Below are 19,053 nucleotides of genomic sequence, written 5' to 3'. Positions count from 1 at the left end.
GAAAGGTCATGCTTGCCGAGACTAAGAGCACGCGAAAGCTGTACGCCATTAAAGTGTTGAAGAAGGAATTCATCATCGAAAATGATGAAGTGGAGAGCACCAAGTCGGAGAAGCGCGTCTTCCTAATTGCCAACAAGGAACGGCACCCCTTCTTGCTGAACCTGCACGCCTGTTTCCAGACAGAAACGAGAGTGTACTTTGTCATGGAGTACATAAGCGGTGGTGATCTCATGCTGCACATTCAGCGTGGCCAATTTGGCTTGAAGAGGGCACAGTACGTTTGCCAGTGGTCATTTGCTTCATTGTCAGAATACAAGATATTGACTCGAGTTCAACAGGTTCTATGCTGCCGAAGTCTGCTTGGCCCTCAAGTACTTCCATGAAAATGGTGTTATCTACCGTGACTTGAAGCTTGACAACATCCTCTTGACGCTCGATGGACACATCAAAATTGCCGATTACGGTCTTTGCAAAGAGAACATGTGGTATGGCTGCACCACAGGTACCTTTTGCGGCACACCTGAATTCATGGCTCCTGAAGTAAGCAGTGCCCCATCAGCAGACTATTCTTGTCACCCCGGCTGATCTAACCGCCATATAGATTCTGTTAGATAAGAAGTATGGACGAGCTGTCGATTGGTGGGCGTTCGGTGTTCTCATCTACCAAATGCTTCTGCAGCAATCTCCGTTCCGTGGCGAGGACGAGGATGAGATTTACGACGCAATTCTTGCGGATGAGCCTCTCTACCCTATTCACATGCCTCGTGACTCTGTTTCGATCCTACAGAAGCTGCTAACGCGTGAGCCGGAGCTTCGACTGGGCTCTGGTCCTACCGATGCTCAGGAAGTTATGTCGCATGCGTTCTTCCGCAACATCAACTGGGATGACATTTACCACAAGCGTGGTCCTCCCCCGTTTATCCCGACCATTAGCAGTCCCACCGATACCAGCAACTTCGATCAGGAGTTTACTAGCGTGACACCAGTCCTGACACCCGTGCAATCCGGTATGATAAGTTCCCTTGGTACACCGAAGAAGCTTACGATTGACCTTTCATCTCGGTATAGTGCTCTCGCAGGCTATGCAGGAAGAGTTCCGCGGCTTCTCCTACACTGCCGACTTCGCTTGATTCTGGATTTGCGATGATTCTTCTTGTTTGAAGACTTACCGCTATATCGAGTCAGGCGTCGATTCAGCTTTCAGAACTGACATCGCCGTGCTCGAGGTCTCTCGGGAGTCAGGTTCCCGGGCTCCGAGCTGCCCTGCAGACCCGTCACAGTCTTTGGTTGAGCGTTTGCGTGGACGCGGCCGGCAAGTCGCCTCCCCAACAACTATTCGTTCATCGAATGACATGAATAATGGAGGGCTACACCTGCCCTTTGCCTTTCCATCCTCTATTTGCGTATCTAAATTGCTTTTGCCTTCTTCTTTGCTGATAGGTTCCTCTTTTACTTTCCTCCGACTGGTCGGGTTACTGTTTGTTCCACGCCATGCCGGGTCATGGCTGTCCAGAGTGCAGGTTGGGCCGGGAGGTCTCCCGATCAGCGGCTAGCTGTGCCGCGGGATTACGGCCACACGGAAGGGGACGAAGTGTTTTCAACAAAAAAAAAACCTCGAATGGAGAATGATAGCTTTGGAAATGACGACCGTGTGTGGGGGAAGTTTCTGTTAGGGTCTGGCCTCTAGGGCATGTCGTTCAGTCATTTGCTTGGGTGAGGATTTGATTCCCAAGGGCTCCGAGGATAGGAGACGCAAATACGAACTAATACATCCTGCGATATTTGGTTCTTTGTTGGCCATGGATCCTCCCAATGTAGACAAATTCCCTGGATTCAACCGAAGAGTGCCGCTCTACCCTAATTAGGCGGACAAGGAAGAATCTCTCTCTGGATCCTGGCTTCATGGAGGAACAGAAGATTCAGTGCACTTCGAATCCTTTGTTCATTTACTATCTAGTCTTTCCACGCCCAGAACTATGAGTTATTTTAAGTTCCGTTGGTTTCTTTGTCCTGGGCGTTCTTTCATGAAACCCGCCTGTCACGTCAAGTATCCTCTTCATATCCAAAAAACGGAAGAATGACTCGAAAACCTAGAAATTTTTCAGATCGGCAAAGCTGTTATTGAACCAAGGCCGGAGAGCCCTACCTTCTTGCCATCTTACAATAGCCGACTCTTCTCTTGGGTCACAAAGATCCGAGTCCAAGGTAGCCCGGTGGCTCGATTCTTTAGATGCACCTTGGCGCTCTTACATTTACTCTTCTCTTGAAACCTCGACATCGTTACTCAGCTAGGTCAGAGTTCTTCGTCGAGTGCACCCGCTATTCACCTCAACGGATAGGAAACCCTGTGTCGCCTTTCAAAGTTACTCTCACCACGTCCCCAGACATTCTTAACCTTACTTGACTTGGCCAGGACGGGCCTATTTGCCCACTGCGAATACGCTTCTCTTGTCCAAAGACCTGTCACATTGTCCCCACCGTGATGCCTCGCAAGCGCAAGAGTCCAATCAATGACTTTCGTGATTCTCCTCAGATAAAACCTGAACCCCAGCACAATCCTACCATCCCGCCTGCCACCACTCCGTCTCCGTCTCCTTTGACTGTGGACCTTCCTGATACCACAGACACAGTTCATAGCTTCAACGAAACTCTGGAAACCCGACTCTTTCGCGAGGAACGAAGGAAGCCTATTTACGAAAACGAGGGCGATGGCTACTGGATTGTCAGAGACAGGCAGTTTGAAGATGAGTCCTCCGAGGATTCCAGTTCCGCACTCACTGATCTTTCTGGCTCTGGCTCCATCTTATCCAGCGACGATACGCGCTCGAAAAAACGGAAAAGGCCAAAGGACGCCAATTCAAATGATCTCATGGCTGACGCAACCCTCGATTCTTCGCCATCCACGAAGAGGACGGCCCGAAAGGCCAAGTCAAAGGCTCGACCAGAAAGCCCACTCTATGTCTTTGAAGAAGTGAGCGAAGAAGAAGAGAACGACATCCCACAGGCAGAACGCGAGGACCTCGTCTACGAGCTTACCAGGGAGCGGGCCGCGCGCATGGCCGAAGCAGTGAAGGTACCAGAGAATTCAAGAATGGGTAGAGGGGAACAAAGCTTGTATCTCGGTCTTGCTCTCCGTGGTTGCAAGCCAGTGATGTCTGGACACTGGCAAAAAGACTTCTCGACTCTCCCTGAGTCGCTCTTCACTACTTTGGAGAGTGAAAATAAGGAAGAAATAGTCGACGAAGAAAGCATCATCTTCAAACCGCTCAGAAGGTCGGACTTTTACGCAATCAAGGCGTTCCAAGAACTTCTCTCAATCGGTGGCCGCGTTCGGGATTGCAGGCTGCTCACGGTGCAGCCCCAAATTGTGATGCAGAAGGCCATTCGGAAGTACATGCGTTGGGCGATTGACGATGCCTGTCTGAAGACATCGCCCACCACAATCCCCGTCCATGCAATTTACACCCAGAAGCCAGGCGAGGAGACCCTGACGACGATCGTGCGAATGACGAAGAAGCTAGAGCGATTGGCAAAGCGCTACCAAACGGCTCATGATGATTCTGAGAGCCCATACTGGCCTACCTTGGTCGGCTTTGTCCTATGTGGGCCTATTATCTCTTTGGTCTCCCTCGACAGTGATCCCAAGGCAGCTGCATGGACGGAACCCTCAGATACGCCTGTGAAATACCTCGGTCAATTTGATATGACTGAGCCAGCACAAGATGTCTGGAACTCTCTTGCTATAGCAATTTCTGTGATCCACGCCCGGGAAACCATGGCCCAACTTGCCCACGCCTACACAGGCCCTAGGTTTCCCCGATTCCGTAGCCAGGACGATGATACCGAGGACGAAGACTCCTAGGAGAATGAATGCCCATGTCCATCAATATATGTGAACTATTAACATTCATGAATTACACACCAGTGGATGAACACCGGGTTGTTTATGGCTCATATTTATGAGCCTGGACTAGTCCGATGAGATATATTATTGACGTATATATATTGTCTGCCGTTTCTTCGATAAACGAGTACTCTTTCCTGGTACGGCGTGGTTTTCGACACCCCGGTCTTCGGACCGCCTCGTATATACAATTTTGCCTACAAGCTACACGCTAGATAACTGCCTGGATCATCATCTATGGATGCTTACAAGGAATTCCTGATTAGTAATTAGTTCGAACAGCCATGCAGTGATGTCTTGACATGAATCAAATTTCTGGAGAGCAGCAGTATTTGACAAACTGGGATCAGGCAATGCTCATGCACTACTTTGCCAGCTGCTTCAACAGCCAGGCCTCCCCATCGAACATACCACCCTCAAACCCTTCCGCTCCGTTCTCCATTCTTCTGAAGAAATAGACGTTCGAAATTTCCACCTCATTGGCACTCAAGAAAAGCCAAACAATTGCACTGTTCTCGCCGACGGCCTCAACTTTGTGTCCTCTCACTCTAGGAAGAAAGCCCAGTCTCTCCAAAGGTGCGGAGATCAGCTGCCCATAGAGCGATGGATCGGATAACTGGGTGATGTTTCCATCGAAAAAGCATGAAATGGTTGGAAGGTAGTAAGTGGCCATTTTGGCAGCGCGCTCTTCCATGCTTTTGAAGACGGGTGAGGTGAGATCGGCAATGTAGGAGACGATGTGAGTCTCGGCAGCGGCGGTAATGCGGGTGGTGTCTTGCGTGATGGCCATGATGATATTGTTTACTCTTCGCAGGGATTGTCCAGGAATGGAATGAAATAGACGGTGAATGGTTTGAATAAGTGTGTGAGATGGTCGTTTATATCTAAGCAGGGAAGCCTGGTTCTTTATATAGGGGACGTTCTAATAGTCTAGCGCGATGACCTGCTCCTATTCCGCCGTTTCTCCGTATACATGCCGGGTGGGTTCGGCCGAATGTAGGGCTTAGACTGCTTACACATACACGATATGTTTGCGGGCCGATAAGTTTGATGTTTTCTGTGTAATATTATATATGATGGTATCCCAGAATGAGGATTCGGTGAAAATCGGAATAAGGCTCTACTAGTGGTCTTTGAACAATCCTGAAAATACATACGGGATGAAACTCCACATTGACCCTGCACCGTATGAAGTCCTATATCCCAACTTCAAGTCTCAAAATTAGAGCGCCCAATCACCCACTAAATCTGTATTCGCCAAGCTGTCGAAGAGCATCGTATCAATTTCCTGGAACGGCCATTCACTAATGTCAGGATCGCCCTGCATATATGAAGCCTCGGAAAGTTGAAAATGACCGCCAGAGAACTGCCAGATAGTATCATTTCTCGGCACAACGATGTCAGCAGAACCCTCTCCATTTCCAACCATCTCCCGGGACTGTATTCCAGAGCAAGACGTCAAAATAGGACTGCGCTCTGTTCTCTCTGTGGAAGAGAAGACAGTGGATAGTGCAGGCCGAATAAAAGTTTTCTGGCTTGAGTTTGCCCCGAGCATCCGCTCACCCTCCAAGGGTTGAAGGTTACCACTGCGTGCAATCTTGATAATTCCAAAAAAAGGGATCTCCAGACGTAGTCTGTCAGAAGGGGTTTCTCCGTGGAGAAACAGTTGAAGTGTACGTATCACTGAAATACTCTGAGCACCAACAGACATTCCAATACCACGCTGCTTGAGTCTTTCGAAATTTTGAACGACCCTCTCAATGAGCTGAGAATCCTCGTGTCGTTCTTGTACGAGGTCCCGGCTGGGGCCTAAGAGACCCAGAAGGAGAGTGGTCGCTGCCGTGAAAGCCTGGAATTCGAGGAGGTTGGAGAAGAGGAGTGTACTATGATTCTCGCGAATGATTGTCCATCTGTTGATTAGGTTTCGGCTGGCGTTTAGGCAAGAGAGGCGCGAATGTTCGTATCGTCGGTCAGTCGCCGCGCGCAGCATGAATGGTAGATGAACCAGTGTTGCAAGCTCAAAATGCCAGATTTGGCACATTATTCGCTCGAACTGGATGGATGCTTCTTTGGTGCGGGTAGTCAGGATATTGGTAGGCATTTCCCACCAGGCTGGCGGCATTTGCTCGGCGAGCGAATCGAGTTTCTCGCTAATTCGCTGGGTGGTGGAGAAGGAATGAGCACAATCTTCTTGATTGCGAGCAAGAATCAGGCCAGAAATATGATATAGATTCTTGTGATAAAGATCTTCTGGGGAAAGCCAAGCGGCATCATCGGCGAAAGGAAAGACCGCCGAGCCTGTACATGATGGTACGCCGAGCAGGGTGGAGAGGTAACGTTCCTAGTGGGATTTGAGCATAATCTTATACACAATGAGACAAGACACTTACTCCTCTCGAAATCTGATACCATAGATGATGTCGTTTTGCCTCCAACAAGTCCAACCTCGCCAGGGGTAGCTTGATAGCCACCCTGTGTAGACCTAAAAGCTGAGCTATCGTGATTGCCTTTCGAAATGAGAGCCAGGATCTTCGAATATTTCCAGCGTTGACCTCATACATTCCCTGGAGTGCCAGACATTCAACGCCTTCGACACTTCCAGTCAACTCGTCATCGGAGATGACGTTTTGGCCGACAAATTCAATGATACCACCCATCATTTCTCGAAGTGGTACTGTAGTTTGAAGTTCTCGCGTATCCATATCAGGTGGGAGCTGCTGAATGCAAATTGCAATACAGAGAAGTAATCTCGCAATCGCTATCGGATGCCCTTGCGAGACACCGGGGACATTGAAGAGCCCGCGAAAGTCATTGTCGAGTAATTCTGGTAGATGAGGCATCATATGTTGCTGGATAAGCCACCATCCATGGCTTGAGGTGAACAGAAAATCCACATCTGTTTGACAAGGCAACATCATAGCCAGTCGTCGGCGTAGAATCTCGATTTTTCCTGTCGGAGTATCAACTTCGGCCTGCACCACAGAATCACTAGATAGCGATTCAAAGAGCGGCCGTGAATAGTTTTTCGCTATTGCTGGAATTGATGAAGGGGTCAAGTCATCGACATGGCTCCAGGGAATCCTGTCCACCAGGCTTTCTAGTAATGACTCTACCCTTGCCATACGCTGAGCTAACGCCGAGTCCTCGGCATGATGTGGCGACTGATCATCTACATATTCCTGCCTGAGACACGGAGTGGCCCTTTCTAAGCAGCTCACGCAAATAGAAAGATCCTCAGATGGAATACACTTGACCTTTCTCCGCTTGCCTGTTCATTGTCAGTCTCCCGCTTCGCTGCGGAGGTGGACGCTTACATTCCCAGCAGCTCTTCGTTCCCTTGCGGACTCTTTTCCGCCGGGGCTCTTCGGTCATCGAGCCGTTCAGCACGTATAGCATAAAATTCTTGAGAGTGTGCGAGTGATCTTGCTCCTGGCGTCGATCTCCCTCGGGGTGTTCGGGTGGCTCGGTCGAGTTCGGCCGAATTCGACCGAATGACCGGCTGTCTCGCACGTCGATAGCCGTGTTGTCTCACTAATTGATTTGTGCTAACTGGTATATCAGCTGAATACACCGAGTGCCACAGGCAGTATACTCATCGATCGTCGATCCGGTCGGCGTTGATGTCACATGATTCGCCCCGCCGTTGATGCTTTTCCCGATCGGTGAGAACGCAGCAGCAGTCAACGTCCAGAGCCCGCACGATGGATGCAGCCGAGGATCGAGAGGTAAAGCTTCAGCGGGCATCCAGCGATCTGGTAGCAGAGTTCTCGGCCAAGCTGCCGTCACTGCTTTGGAGAGCTCACAATGGAACGCCCCGCACCCCATGCAAATGGGCTCAGGTGTCCCGGACGGAGAAGCTCGTCAGCCTGGTAAGATTTCACCCGGTCATAAATGAGACTGTCACATATACATGGCGAAGCCCGTATAACTAATTCTTCACTCAGCTTGAGCCCTTTCAAGAATGGCCTCAACTCTTGGATCCGCATCTGCAGAAGCTTCTGCCTCCTTTGGTGGATGCATTTCTGGCCTATGCGATTAAACATCGTGCCCAGTATGGCTCTGTGGCAAAGATTCCCCAGAGATCTGCGATGTATCCACTTCCACGAGCCATTTGCAGATTGCTGTACACGTTTTGCAAAGTCCGTGGAGTCAAGGTAATCTGCCGCTTTCTGAACAATGAACCGAAATATCTCGATTCCATGCTACGAGCTTTCATAGAATGGGACTCTATCCACAGTCCAAGCTCCACAGAAGATGCGTTGGGAATGGAGACGCAGAACCTGAAGTGGGAAGAGCGTTATGTGATGTTAGTCTGGCTCTCACACCTCCTTCTCGCTCCCTTTGATCTGGCATTGCTTTCGTCGGATGATATCACAGTGCCCTATAACAATCTCCAGCAGCTGGGTGAAATATCTCTTCGAACACCAATGGTTGCAAAATCTATTCTTTCGTTGGCGCTGCATTATATCAATGCACCTGGCAAGGAGCGTGAGGCGGTAACTTCTCTCTTGGCACGACTTGCTCTACGTGGTGATATGCAAGCTCTTGGACTTCTTACAATACTGAAAGAGTGGGCCTTTGGGATTCTCCAGCCAGCAAGTACCGCGGAATCACCCTCGGTATACTCGTGCATTGGTGTCCTCTCTTTCATTTCCCGCCTCGGAGGATCAGGCCAAGTGGAAGACTTTGCCCCTTTGCTTGAAAATGTCTTTGCACAAACTCTGAGGGTTTCTCAAGGAGATTCAGAGGTGTCTACGACCATCCAGTCCTCCGCACTCGCCAGAAAGACGATCGTTAAGATTCTTCGCAATATTACAGTCATGGCTTTGGCTCTAGCCGAAAGAGGGGACACCAGGATGCCGGATGATCGGCTTTCCAGCATACTAGAAGATGCCATAGATCACTTTCTTGTTGATCTTACGGATAAGGACACCCCTGTGCGATTTGCTGCTAGCAAGGCCCTTAGCGTGATTACCTTGAAACTCGATTCGGACATGGGGGCTGAGGTCATTGAGGCGGTTCTCGGGTCCTTAAAAGAGAATATTCTCTATGAAAAGCCTGATGGCTCTTTAATGACACCATTCGAGGCCCGAAGGGCCGGTCTTCACACCCTGAAACGCAATCTGAGTGCCGTTGACGCTCAACGATGGCAGGGACTGATGCTAACCCTGTCACATCTACTATTCCGCCGTGCACCTCCTACCCATCAACTAACTGATATTCTCCAATCCCTAATATCGGGTCTCGATTTTGAACAGAGGTCGTCGACTGGTAGTTCCGTGGGAACTGGGGTTCGAGACGCGGCTTGCTTTGGCATTTGGTCCTTGTCGAGGAAGTACGTAACTTCAGAATTACAAGCCTTACCCGCACAAAGGATCCCGTCACTTCTCGGAATCACTGAAGTGGATGTTCTGCAAAAGCTAGCTGTTGAGCTTGTGACCTCGGCTTGCATAGATCCCTCTGGAAATATTCGACGCGGTGCCTCTGCTGCGCTACAGGAACTGATTGGTCGCCATCCCAATACTATCACAGAAGGTATCTCTCTCGTGCAAGTCGTGGACTATCATGCTGTTGCGCGACGCTCTCGTGCAATGGTCGAAGTGGCGAAATCAACGGCCTCTCTGGATTCGATTTATTGGAGCCCCCTTCTGGACGCTCTGATGCAATGGCGTGGCATTGGTTCCCCCGATGCTGAATCGAGGAGACAGGCAGCAAAGTCTATCGGGGCATTAAGTACGCAAGAGAGCTTCCAAACTGTGAAGGTGGTGCTCCAACGACTTCTGGACAAGTTGCCCCGTATTTCTCGAAGTGATGTGGAGTCTCGGCACGGATGTCTATTATCAATCACTGCCACAGCGGATGCCTACATTCATGAATGGCAGACCTTCGAGGATAAAAGAGCCAGCCATGAAGGGAAAGACATCTTTTCCCTGATACTCAAATTGTGGGAGATCTTTCAATCTCCAACTGGACCTACTGATAGGGACTTAACACTCCAGAGCTCGCGTCCTGAACTGACGGCGGAGGCATTCTCATGCTTGATTGCCTCTCTTTGTCGGTGTACCATCACTACTAGCCTTGCTAAGCCACCAGAGGGCCTGATTGATCGGGTACTTCAGATTTTGTCACTTTGTGTTTCCCGAAGCGACGACATCTCAATTGAAACATCTTCGAACGCTTTGTCCATGATATTTCCGTTGCTGTCACCGGAAAAACAGGAAGAGACAACGCGTTCCTGGTTCTCACATCTTCATGCCTCATGGAGATTGCCAAGCGGTCGTGGCCAAATATTAGCTCTAGGGACTACCTTCAAGCAACTCGGCGGACGAGATGATCTCAAACAAACCATTATAACTGAACTGCTTCGATCTGCTGGAAAGGAAGAACTTATTGAGAAGCGAGTGGCTGCTGTGAAATGCTTCGCAAATAGTGTTGTGCCGCACACAGGTGTGTTGACTGGAAGCAATCACCAAGTGGGACACAGCGGGCTAACATTATCCTAGCTACGACGAATATCATTCTAAGAAATATCCTCGATTTCCTGAATGACTATACCACCGATAGACGAGGTGACATCGGGTCCCTGATTCGAGTGGAAGCAATCCAGGCAGCCAGGAATCTCCCATCAGATCTTTCTTGGGACACCCCAGTGCTTCAGGATTTGATTGGCTGTCTTTTCCGTCTTGCATCTGAAAAGCTCGACAAGGTCAGACTTCAGGCATGGCTTTGTCTAGAGGAATGCATTTTGGTGGGTTCAGCTGGGTTATCTCCTCTGCCAAGGTAATTGGCTCTGTTTCCCTCAGATCTAACAATCTGTGAGCTGGTCTAACTTGAGCAGGAAATTTGAACATCTGAGCGACGTGTCCTCCCAAGGGTACTTCTTCCAGTTGCTCAGCTTATGGTCTTGCGAATGGTTGCGCCTACCGCTCCTACAGGGAATAGCCACCTCTGCGGTAGCGGGCGCTGAGGGTCTCGTTCGCGCTTCTCGTGCGGCCCTGATCCAGTTCATCAACTCGCAGGACTCTAGTCAGCGCCAAGGCACCTTGATTGCAATCCTGCAGCTTCTGGGGACTGCGCTGAGTGACAACCTTCAGGATGATCGTTATGCAATCCCAATCATCGAACTCAGTGCATTCCTGATTGACAGCTTTGCTATTTCTAACTCAGATGGACAGGACCCGATATTTCGAAAGCTGTTCTTCCTTGTTCAAAAAGCACATTTTCGGTCATCGAACATTGCACGTTTGGAGGCTGCCATCAAGGTCTATGGGGCACTGTCAAGGCTTGATCCTTTACGAGGAGATATTCTGAAGAAGCTAACTGGGATGCTGTTGCATCCTTTCCCAAGGGTGTGTCTAAGTTTGGTTTTCTGTTCTCTTATGTTTGCCGGTACTAATTGATTATTTCGATAGGTCCGGACAGGCGTGGCGGACTATTTGTTTACAGTGACTGATTCGGAGGCAGTCAAATACGAGGATTGGTCTGCACAGCCTAGGGAATTGAAGGGAAAGGTAGAAGGCCTAAGGGCTATCCTGGTGCCGTGAAGAAGGTCATAGATGAAGTAATATACAGTACATATGCAGCGAGTATATAACAAAATGTGTATTGATTGAGATCTATCGCTCTAGGAATCTAGAGGCTGCCCGAGTGTGGTGGAAGAGAAAAAAGATCAAAAAGAAATGTGCATCATCCGTGAATCGAACACGGGCCTCGTCGATGGCAACGACGAATTCTACCACTAGACCAATGATGCTTCTTCTTGTACAAATCTATTTCTTTGACATTACATCCTCTTTCCACCCTCTGATCGCAACTTCCGCCGCAGGAAACCAGAAGCTCAACCTCGCCCAGCTTTCGGAGCTCAAACTGTCGCAACCATGGCGGCCGCAGGTGCATCGCCCGGCGGGATTCCTCCCAATAACACGTAAGTGATCTATTTTCTCACCTATTCAACAGCAATACGCTAATCCAGTTCCACAGTGTCTACGTACGCATCCAGTCCCTCCCTCTTGAACCGCAATCTCCAATCCTCGTGCAGGCCCCGGGCCGACTGACTGACTGACGCCTTTTCCCGATCACAGATCAAAAACTTGGAGGAGCGCATCAAGGTTGACCAGCTGAAAGAGGCATTGGAAGAAATCTTCTCCGAGTTCGGCAATGTGCTCGAGATCGTCGCAAAGACCAATTTGAGGGCCAAGGGCCAAGCATTTATCGTCTTCGACAGCGTTGACGCCGCCACCCGCGCCATTGACGAAGCGAATGGATTTGAACTTTTCGATAAGCCCATGGTTCTGGACTACGCAAAGACGCGGAGTGATGCCACTGTCCTTCGGGAGAACGGATCGGACGAGTTAGAGGCTCACAAGCGGAGGCGCCTAGCTGAGAAAGGTACGATACCGTCCCCTTTCGCAGCCGAGGGAACCATCATATACCCTCTCTATCATGGAACAGTTAGATGCTGATTATGGCTTACGTTTTGTTTGCCAACAGAGCGAAGACAGGCCCACGACGCACTCGAAGCCCAGAAGAAACTCAAGCGCCCCGCCGCCGCCGCCGAAACCACACGGCCGGCCAAGACTACCAAGGGCGCAGGCCTCAAGCCTACCTCTGGTGCTGCTGCAGCCGTTGTTCCAGACGAGTATCTACCGCCAAACAAGATTCTTTTCCTTCGGGATCTTCCCGACGACGCCAACCAGGAGGGGCTTTCCGCGGTCTTTGGTCGGTTCGAAGGATTCCAGGAAGTCAGATTGGTCCCTGGACGCAAAGGTATTGCCTTTGTCGAGTATGAAAGCGAGTCTGGTGCCATTAGCGCGAAAGAAGCTACCTCCGGCATGTCCATGGGCGAGCAGGGAAAGCCGATCCGCGTCACTTACCAGAGACAGTAATGGATCTGGTCGTATCTATGATCCAAGGAAAAGAAAATATCCCTGTCTTATTCTTCCTGGCGTTTGGAGGGTTCTTTTTTCTATCTCGCCCGTGTACTTGCAATACGAGGAGACTACAGATAACACCAATACATTGCTGTATTGCAAAATATTCCAAGGTTGTATGTCTAGGGTAAATATATTTCAAGAAGGAAATCATATGGCTCGGGGTGTTACAACACAGTTAGGACAGGAACATGATACATATCAAGCTTGAAACAATATGCCAGCAGGGACCATCGTCTAAGAGAAGATGGGAACCATCAAAAGAATACAAAGAAAGGCTTAGAAAATGACATCGTTGTCCTCTTGCTCGCCCAGGACATCGGCAACCTCGGGTTCTTCGGCCACAGTCGATGCGGCGTCCCCATTCTTTTGCTGCTCGGCTTCTCTTTGGCGGGCGGCCAGAATCTCCGCATCTGCGGCTGCATTATCTCGCTGTTTCTTGCCAGATACCTTTTTCAAGCGGTAGAACTCTTCTCTATCGAGTTCGTCGAGTTCGGAGTTGATGTCTTCGTCATGGTCAGTTGTGTGCATTTCGGATCCGAGCCATGAGGGGACATACATTTGATTGTGTTCTCAGTTCGAGGAATGATGACGTGCTCACTAATAAACAGTAATTAGTACCGACTCGGGGATTCAATTCCGTTGTACGGGATTGGACGCTCACATGGCGTTTACTATTATTTAGACAAGTTAGTCAACATGTAAGTTCCAATGACTGGGAAGTGTACTTACCTCGACGGTTGACGACCTTGATGACTTCATCCAATATCAGAAAAGCAGTCTGTCAAAGTCAGCTAAAGTCTCGCTAGATGAGAATAGCGGTCTTTAATACCTGCAGACTAGCTAGCTCCACCAATGTTTCCACGGCCCGCGCATATGTCTCCCGGCAGCGTTGGATCTGTTGACCTCCCTTGCCAAGACCGGTCAAGCCAAAGTCATTGACACCCTCTTCAGTGTAGCTCTCAAATTGAGGCAGGAAAACACCGGAGACGTTCTCGTGCTTGGCTCGCACACGGAAGCGAGCCTGCTTAGCAGACTCCTGAATCTGGTATCCAATATCTCCACCGACAGCGTAGCTCACTTCGGCGAGAGAGAACGCTGCAATTTGCATTACCCGTCCCATCTTCTGCTTAGCTTCATCGATGCGCCGTGTGATCTCTGTCCGCTGCGATTAGCTCCGATGTAATGCGGGGGTTCCGACCCCAGATCGTTGAGGCGTCGTACCTCGAAAACGTCTAATGAGAAACACGCACAGGTAAGCAAGGTGCTTCGAAAGGAGAAGGATATAGATATATCATACTTTGACAATGCTTCACTCTTTCTCTTCAGCAAGCTGTGTCCTGTTTCTGCTCCCTTCAGCTTGCTCTTCATCAACCCCAGCGATTGGCGAGTCGGAAAGACTGGCTCTCGGCCCTGCGAGAAAGCATGAAGTTAGTGTATTGAACGCGATAATCAGCAAAACGGCACGTACCACAGCACCCGACATGACGACAGCTTTAACCCAGATGTAGGACGTTTAGCTTGGGTGCGGCCACATTGATATGACGCCGATAAAACTTCACCGCCCACTCGATGCGGTTTCAGTCACGTGCACATGCGTACGACTTCGTCGCAGTTTCATTCTCCACGGTAATGCTCCGACTGTGATCCTTGACAGCGCCATTCTCCCATGCTGAACTGGTGACCGCGATATTTGATCCCGCTCGAACGGAGTGGCGAAATGCCAGGGACACTTTTGCCCCCAGATCTCACCGGCAACACGCACAGATGGACCGAACATCTGCGTCCCGGCCGGACTTCTACCTGATCGTAAGCGTCCATTGGATTTTCCTCGCATCAAACCCAGCCGCTAACCCGTCACTCAACAGACCGATCAGGATACGATCTACGAACAAGATCTGCTGCGCGACGCCGGCAGTATCAAACCATGGCTTGCCTACATCGAATTCAAGCAGCAGCATGGCACGCTTTATGAGCAAGCCTTTGTATGTCTGCGTTTTTAAATTCCGCAAAACCGAGGACGATCGCTAATATATTCTTTGCCTAGGTTATGGAGCGTGCCTGCCGACAATTGCCGCGATCGTATAAGTTGTGGAAGATGGTGAGATATTCTCCCTTGAGTAACTTATCACAAGCTCGTCCACTAACTGGCATTTGGAATAGTATCTCGAATTTCGAACGGAACATCTCAAAGGGCGAAACCCGACCGTCTACCGAGCCGAATACTTGAAGGTCAATGCTCTTTTCGAACGGGCTCTGATTCTCCTGAACAAAATGCCCCGCATATGGGAGATGTACCTGTCCTTCCTGATCCAGCAGCCCTTGGTGACTCAGACTCGACGAATATTCGACCGTGCCTTACGTGCCCTGCCCGTCACCCAACACAACAGGATTTGGCGACTCTACAAGGGATTCGCAAGATCTGCATCTGGACAGACTGCCGTCAAGATCTGGGCCAGGTATACGCAAATCCACCCTGAGAATGCGGAGGAGTACATCGAACTTCTTGTCGCAATGGGTGAATATACGGAGGCTGTCAAGGTTTTCATGGATATTCTTGATAACACGCCGTTCCAGTCCAAGAACGGCAAGAGTAATTTCCAGTTGTGGACTGAGATGGTTGATCTTTTGGTCTCCAAAGCCAAGCAAATCAAAACTGGTCCTCAGGTCGGAATCAATGTTGATGCTATTCTCCGAAGCGGCATCGAGCGGTTTGCCGATCAGCGTGGAAAGCTTTGGGCCGGACTGGCAACCTACTGGATTACAAAGGGAAGCTTTGAGAAGGCACGAGATGTCTTCGAGGAGGGAATCACCACCGTTATGACAGTGCGTGATTTTACCTTGGTCTTCGATTCTTACGTCGAATTCGAGGAGTCTATTATTGGCAATTTGATGGAAGCTGCCGCCTTGCGCTCAGAGAAAGGCAAGCTTGATGAAGAAGCCGACTTCGATCTTGACCTACGCATGCTGCGCTTTGAACAGTTAATGGATCGCCGACCATTCCTAGTAAATGACGTGCTTCTGCGACAAAATCCTAACAACGTCATTGAATGGGAGAAGAGGGTAGCACTGTGGGGTGATAACAAGCAAGAAGCTGTCAACACATACACAGCCGCAATTGCAGCTATCAATCCCAAGAAAGCCCACGGCAAATTCTCCGAGCTGTGGGTCAACTACGCAAAGCTCTATGAGAATGGAGGAGAATTGGATACTGCAAGAGTCATTTTTGAAAAGGCCCTGAAGGTTCCTTTCAAATCCGTTGTGGAACTTGCTGAGACTTGGTGTGAATGGGCAGAGATGGAGCTTCGTGCTGACAACTTTGATCAAGCCGTTTCAATCATGGCCAAAGCAACCCAGGCACCCAAGAAGTCCACCGTGGACTATTTTGATGAAAACCTGTCGCCTCAACAGCGTGTGCACAAGAGCTGGAAGCTGTGGAGCTTCTATGTTGATCTTGTTGAAAGTGTTTCGTCGCTGGACGAGACAAGAAAGGTTTACGAACGTATCTTTGAGTTGCGTATTGCGACGCCCCAAACCGTTGTCAACTATGCGAATCTCCTCGAAGAAAATAGCTATTTCGAAGATTCCTTCAAGGTATACGAACGTGGCCTAGATCTTTTCTCATATCCGGTCGCCTTTGAGCTTTGGAATCTGTACTTGACCAAGGCAGTGGATCGCAAGATTGGTATCGAGAGACTCCGCGACCTGTTCGAACAAGCTTTGGACGGATGCCCGCCGAAATTCGCCAAGCCCCTTTATTTGATGTATGGCAACCTGGAAGAGGAGCGAGGACTTGCACGACACGCCATGCGGATCTACGAGCGCGCAACTCGCTCCGTATCTGATGAGGACCGTTTCGAGATGTTCGAATTTTACATCACCAAGTCCGCCTCGAACTTTGGACTCACTTCCACGAGACCCATATACGAGCGCGCTATCGCCGCTTTACCGGATCAGGAAGCGAAGGAGATGTGTCTCAAGTTCGCAGAAATGGAACGGCGACTTGGCGAGATCGACCGTGCGCGTGCGATTTACGGCCACGCTTCTCAGTTCTGCGATCCTCGAACAAATGCCGCTTTCTGGCAGAAGTGGGAGGCCTTTGAGGTCCAGCACGGAAACGAAGATACATTCAAGGAGATGCTTCGCATCAAGAGAAGCGTCCAGGCTCAATACAAGTATAGCTTCTTCGTACCCTCTACACTGCAAGCACAGTTCACTGACCTTTTTATAGCACCGATGTCAACTTCATTGCATCGCAGGCCATTGCTCGCAGTCAACAGCGTCCCCATGATGAGCAACAGGGCGAAGCAGGTGGAGACGAGGATGCGGAACGTGCCGATGCCATGGCTGCTCTCGAGCGTCAAGCTCGCGCCCCGGTGGGCTTCGTTGCTGCCAGCACTGGTCCCGAGGGCGGAAACCGCCCCCCTCCAGCTGGCGAAGCACCCTCCGCAGCACCGGCTAACCCTGATGCTATCGACCTCGATGACGACATGGATGATTAGGTCCACCACCTCGGGCCTCTTCGAAGAAATACCCGAAACAAACTACTTGACGATATTTATCGCTCTTTCTTGATCTCATTCTCCGAGCTGTATTCCCACTATCTTCTCTTTACTCCTCGTATCAGTACCATCTTTTGACGGAAGACATTAAACCTTCTTATTTCTTCCAGTCTGAACCGACTTGGCGCTTCATGGTTGAATCAAGCTTACCGTGCCCGTGCCCGAGCACGGCTGAATTCTTCCTTTCTACTCTACCGGTTCTATTATCTGCATTTTCTGCTATTGCGACAACTGCCCCACTTTCAAGGCGTTTGTTTTTATCTCTGTCGTATAAGCTATATGGGCGCAAGACTGCAACTGTATCCGCCGTCCTCGTCAACTCGCCTTGGTGCTCCCTTTGTCTCCCAATAGCCAGATTTGAGCACTGCACGTTACTGGTATCACTTGGCCCTTTCCCATAACAATCGATCGTCACATCTGTTGTAAGAAGCTATCGATGGCCTCCAATGCTGAACGCAGAACGTCTGGCTGTGCAGTGATATGAATCCGAACAAACCCATGAAGGTCTTCATTACCACGCTGTCCAAAACAACGACTTCCTGGGGCCAGCAAAACCCCTGTTTTTGCTTTTAGTCTCAGACAAAAGTTCACGTCATCCAGAATGTCGCCTCGGTGGGAGAATCGCACGAATGCTGTTGCGCCTGCACTTGGCCTGACCCATGAACAACTTTCCTGATGCTGATGGATGAAAGTTTCCAGAAGATCTAGGTTCTGTTGAGCCATTGCCAGGTGCTTCGACAAGATTTGAGGCCGGCAGCGATCACTTAGCGCCTCAGTCGCGATGATCTCGTCAATCGGGCTGAGCGAGTTGATCGTGTAGAGCCTCAAGTTTATACATTCTCTCAAATACTCAGTGTTCCTTGTCACAAGCCAACCGACTCGGACGCCCGATAGACCCCAGCCTTGCTCAGCGAGCCTGTGACAATGACATTTGTGTATTCTTCTGAAAGTTCAACGACTGAAGGCGGCACGCCGTCTTTCGGATTGTGAAATAGTGGGCGGAAAATCTCATCAACGAGTACGAAGATTCCCCGCGAACGAGCTAGTGCGACAATCTTGCGGTGTAGATCTGCGTCCATGATAGTACCCGTCGGGTTGTTAGGGTTGTTAAAGACAATCATCCTGGTGGTCGGCCTGATCATGTCTTCCAGTGACTGAATGCTCGCCGCTGCCTGGTCGTCTAAGCTGAGCTTCCAAAGTGAGACTTCAACACCAGTTATCGCTTCGGGCATTGACAACAGCTGGGTGTAAGTCGGGTACAGGGAGATGACATGGTCACCCGGCTTCAGTAGGCTTTGGAAAACAAGCGAGTTGGCTCCAGTTGCCCCATTAGTGGTGAGGACGTGGTCCTCGGTAATGGCTTCATTGTACAGAGCTGCGATTGCTTTTCGGAGTGGCTCGCTCCCATTTCCAGATCCCAAAGACAAGCTCAGCGACTCGACTGATAGATTGAGAGTGGTTTTATCTCTGTCGGAGGACAGTTCGATCAAATCGCGGATTGATAAAGCTGGAGTGGCGCTTCCAGATAGAATCAGTGAGGCATGACCCTTCTGGTCCCTGATCCACTAGGCGAGATGTTAGTTGCGACCAGCGGGAGGAGCTGAAGATGTACCTTAGGGAGCTCAAAGGTGGCAATCTTGTCCATGATGCCGGAACT

General features: G+C 50.0%; 8 protein-coding genes across 8 annotated transcripts; 4 read left to right on the top strand and 4 right to left on the bottom strand.

Annotated features, from left to right (window-relative positions):
• Positions 1-2,482: 2,482 nt before the first annotated feature.
• Positions 2,483-3,862, top strand: N7459_003109 (uncharacterized protein; the record flags this gene model as incomplete). The annotated part of the gene is made up of 1 exon (XM_056942293.1): positions 2,483-3,862. One exon carries the CDS (start codon positions 2,483-2,485, stop codon positions 3,860-3,862), a length of 1,380 nt encoding a protein of 459 aa, XP_056802176.1.
• A 406-nt stretch (positions 3,863-4,268) lies between these two features.
• Positions 4,269-4,694, bottom strand: N7459_003108 (uncharacterized protein; the record flags this gene model as incomplete). Its single annotated transcript, XM_056942292.1, has 1 exon — positions 4,269-4,694. One exon carries the CDS (start codon positions 4,692-4,694, stop codon positions 4,269-4,271), a length of 426 nt encoding a protein of 141 aa, XP_056802175.1.
• A 432-nt stretch (positions 4,695-5,126) lies between these two features.
• Positions 5,127-7,300, bottom strand: N7459_003107 (uncharacterized protein; the record flags this gene model as incomplete). The annotated part of the gene is made up of 3 exons (XM_056942291.1): positions 5,127-6,245; positions 6,295-7,172; positions 7,219-7,300. 3 exons carry the CDS (start codon positions 7,298-7,300, stop codon positions 5,127-5,129), a joined length of 2,079 nt encoding a protein of 692 aa, XP_056802174.1.
• A 305-nt stretch (positions 7,301-7,605) lies between these two features.
• On the top strand, positions 7,606-11,448 carry N7459_003106 (tubulin-specific chaperone D; the record flags this gene model as incomplete). The annotated part of the gene is made up of 5 exons (XM_056942290.1): positions 7,606-7,773; positions 7,849-10,351; positions 10,408-10,684; positions 10,743-11,253; positions 11,317-11,448. 5 exons carry the CDS (start codon positions 7,606-7,608, stop codon positions 11,446-11,448), a joined length of 3,591 nt encoding a protein of 1,196 aa, XP_056802173.1.
• A 333-nt stretch (positions 11,449-11,781) lies between these two features.
• N7459_003105 (U1A/U2B'/SNF family RNA-binding protein) lies at positions 11,782-12,789 on the top strand (the record flags this gene model as incomplete). The annotated part of the gene is made up of 4 exons (XM_056942289.1): positions 11,782-11,828; positions 11,885-11,891; positions 11,986-12,292; positions 12,395-12,789. 4 exons carry the CDS (start codon positions 11,782-11,784, stop codon positions 12,787-12,789), a joined length of 756 nt encoding a protein of 251 aa, XP_056802172.1.
• Positions 12,790-13,113: 324 nt separating this feature from the next.
• Positions 13,114-14,326, bottom strand: N7459_003104 (H(+)-transporting V1 sector ATPase subunit D; the record flags this gene model as incomplete). The annotated part of the gene is made up of 7 exons (XM_056942288.1): positions 13,114-13,340; positions 13,394-13,434; positions 13,499-13,508; positions 13,567-13,615; positions 13,667-13,999; positions 14,059-14,247; positions 14,306-14,326. Coding segments are annotated over 7 exons (870 nt in total), but the record flags the coding sequence as incomplete, so codon positions are not given.
• Positions 14,327-14,601: 275 nt separating this feature from the next.
• On the top strand, positions 14,602-17,336 carry N7459_003103 (mRNA splicing protein SYF1; the record flags this gene model as incomplete). Its single annotated transcript, XM_056942287.1, has 5 exons — positions 14,602-14,643; positions 14,703-14,819; positions 14,882-14,935; positions 14,998-17,009; positions 17,066-17,336. The coding sequence occupies 5 exons, from the start codon at positions 14,602-14,604 to the stop codon at positions 17,334-17,336; spliced, it is 2,496 nt and encodes an 831-aa protein (XP_056802170.1).
• Positions 17,337-18,259: 923 nt separating this feature from the next.
• Positions 18,260-19,041, bottom strand: N7459_003102 (uncharacterized protein; the record flags this gene model as incomplete). Its single annotated transcript, XM_056942286.1, has 2 exons — positions 18,260-18,961; positions 19,009-19,041. The coding sequence occupies 2 exons, from the start codon at positions 19,039-19,041 to the stop codon at positions 18,260-18,262; spliced, it is 735 nt and encodes a 244-aa protein (XP_056802169.1).
• Positions 19,042-19,053: the final 12 nt, after the last annotated feature.

This window comes from Penicillium hispanicum (assembly GCF_028827665.1).
Source record: "Penicillium hispanicum strain IBT 35686 chromosome Unknown utg000003l_segment0_segment0, whole genome shotgun sequence".
Taxonomy (NCBI): Eukaryota; Fungi; Ascomycota; class Eurotiomycetes; order Eurotiales; family Aspergillaceae; genus Penicillium; species Penicillium hispanicum.
This window is presented reverse-complemented; position numbering and strand designations above follow the sequence as displayed.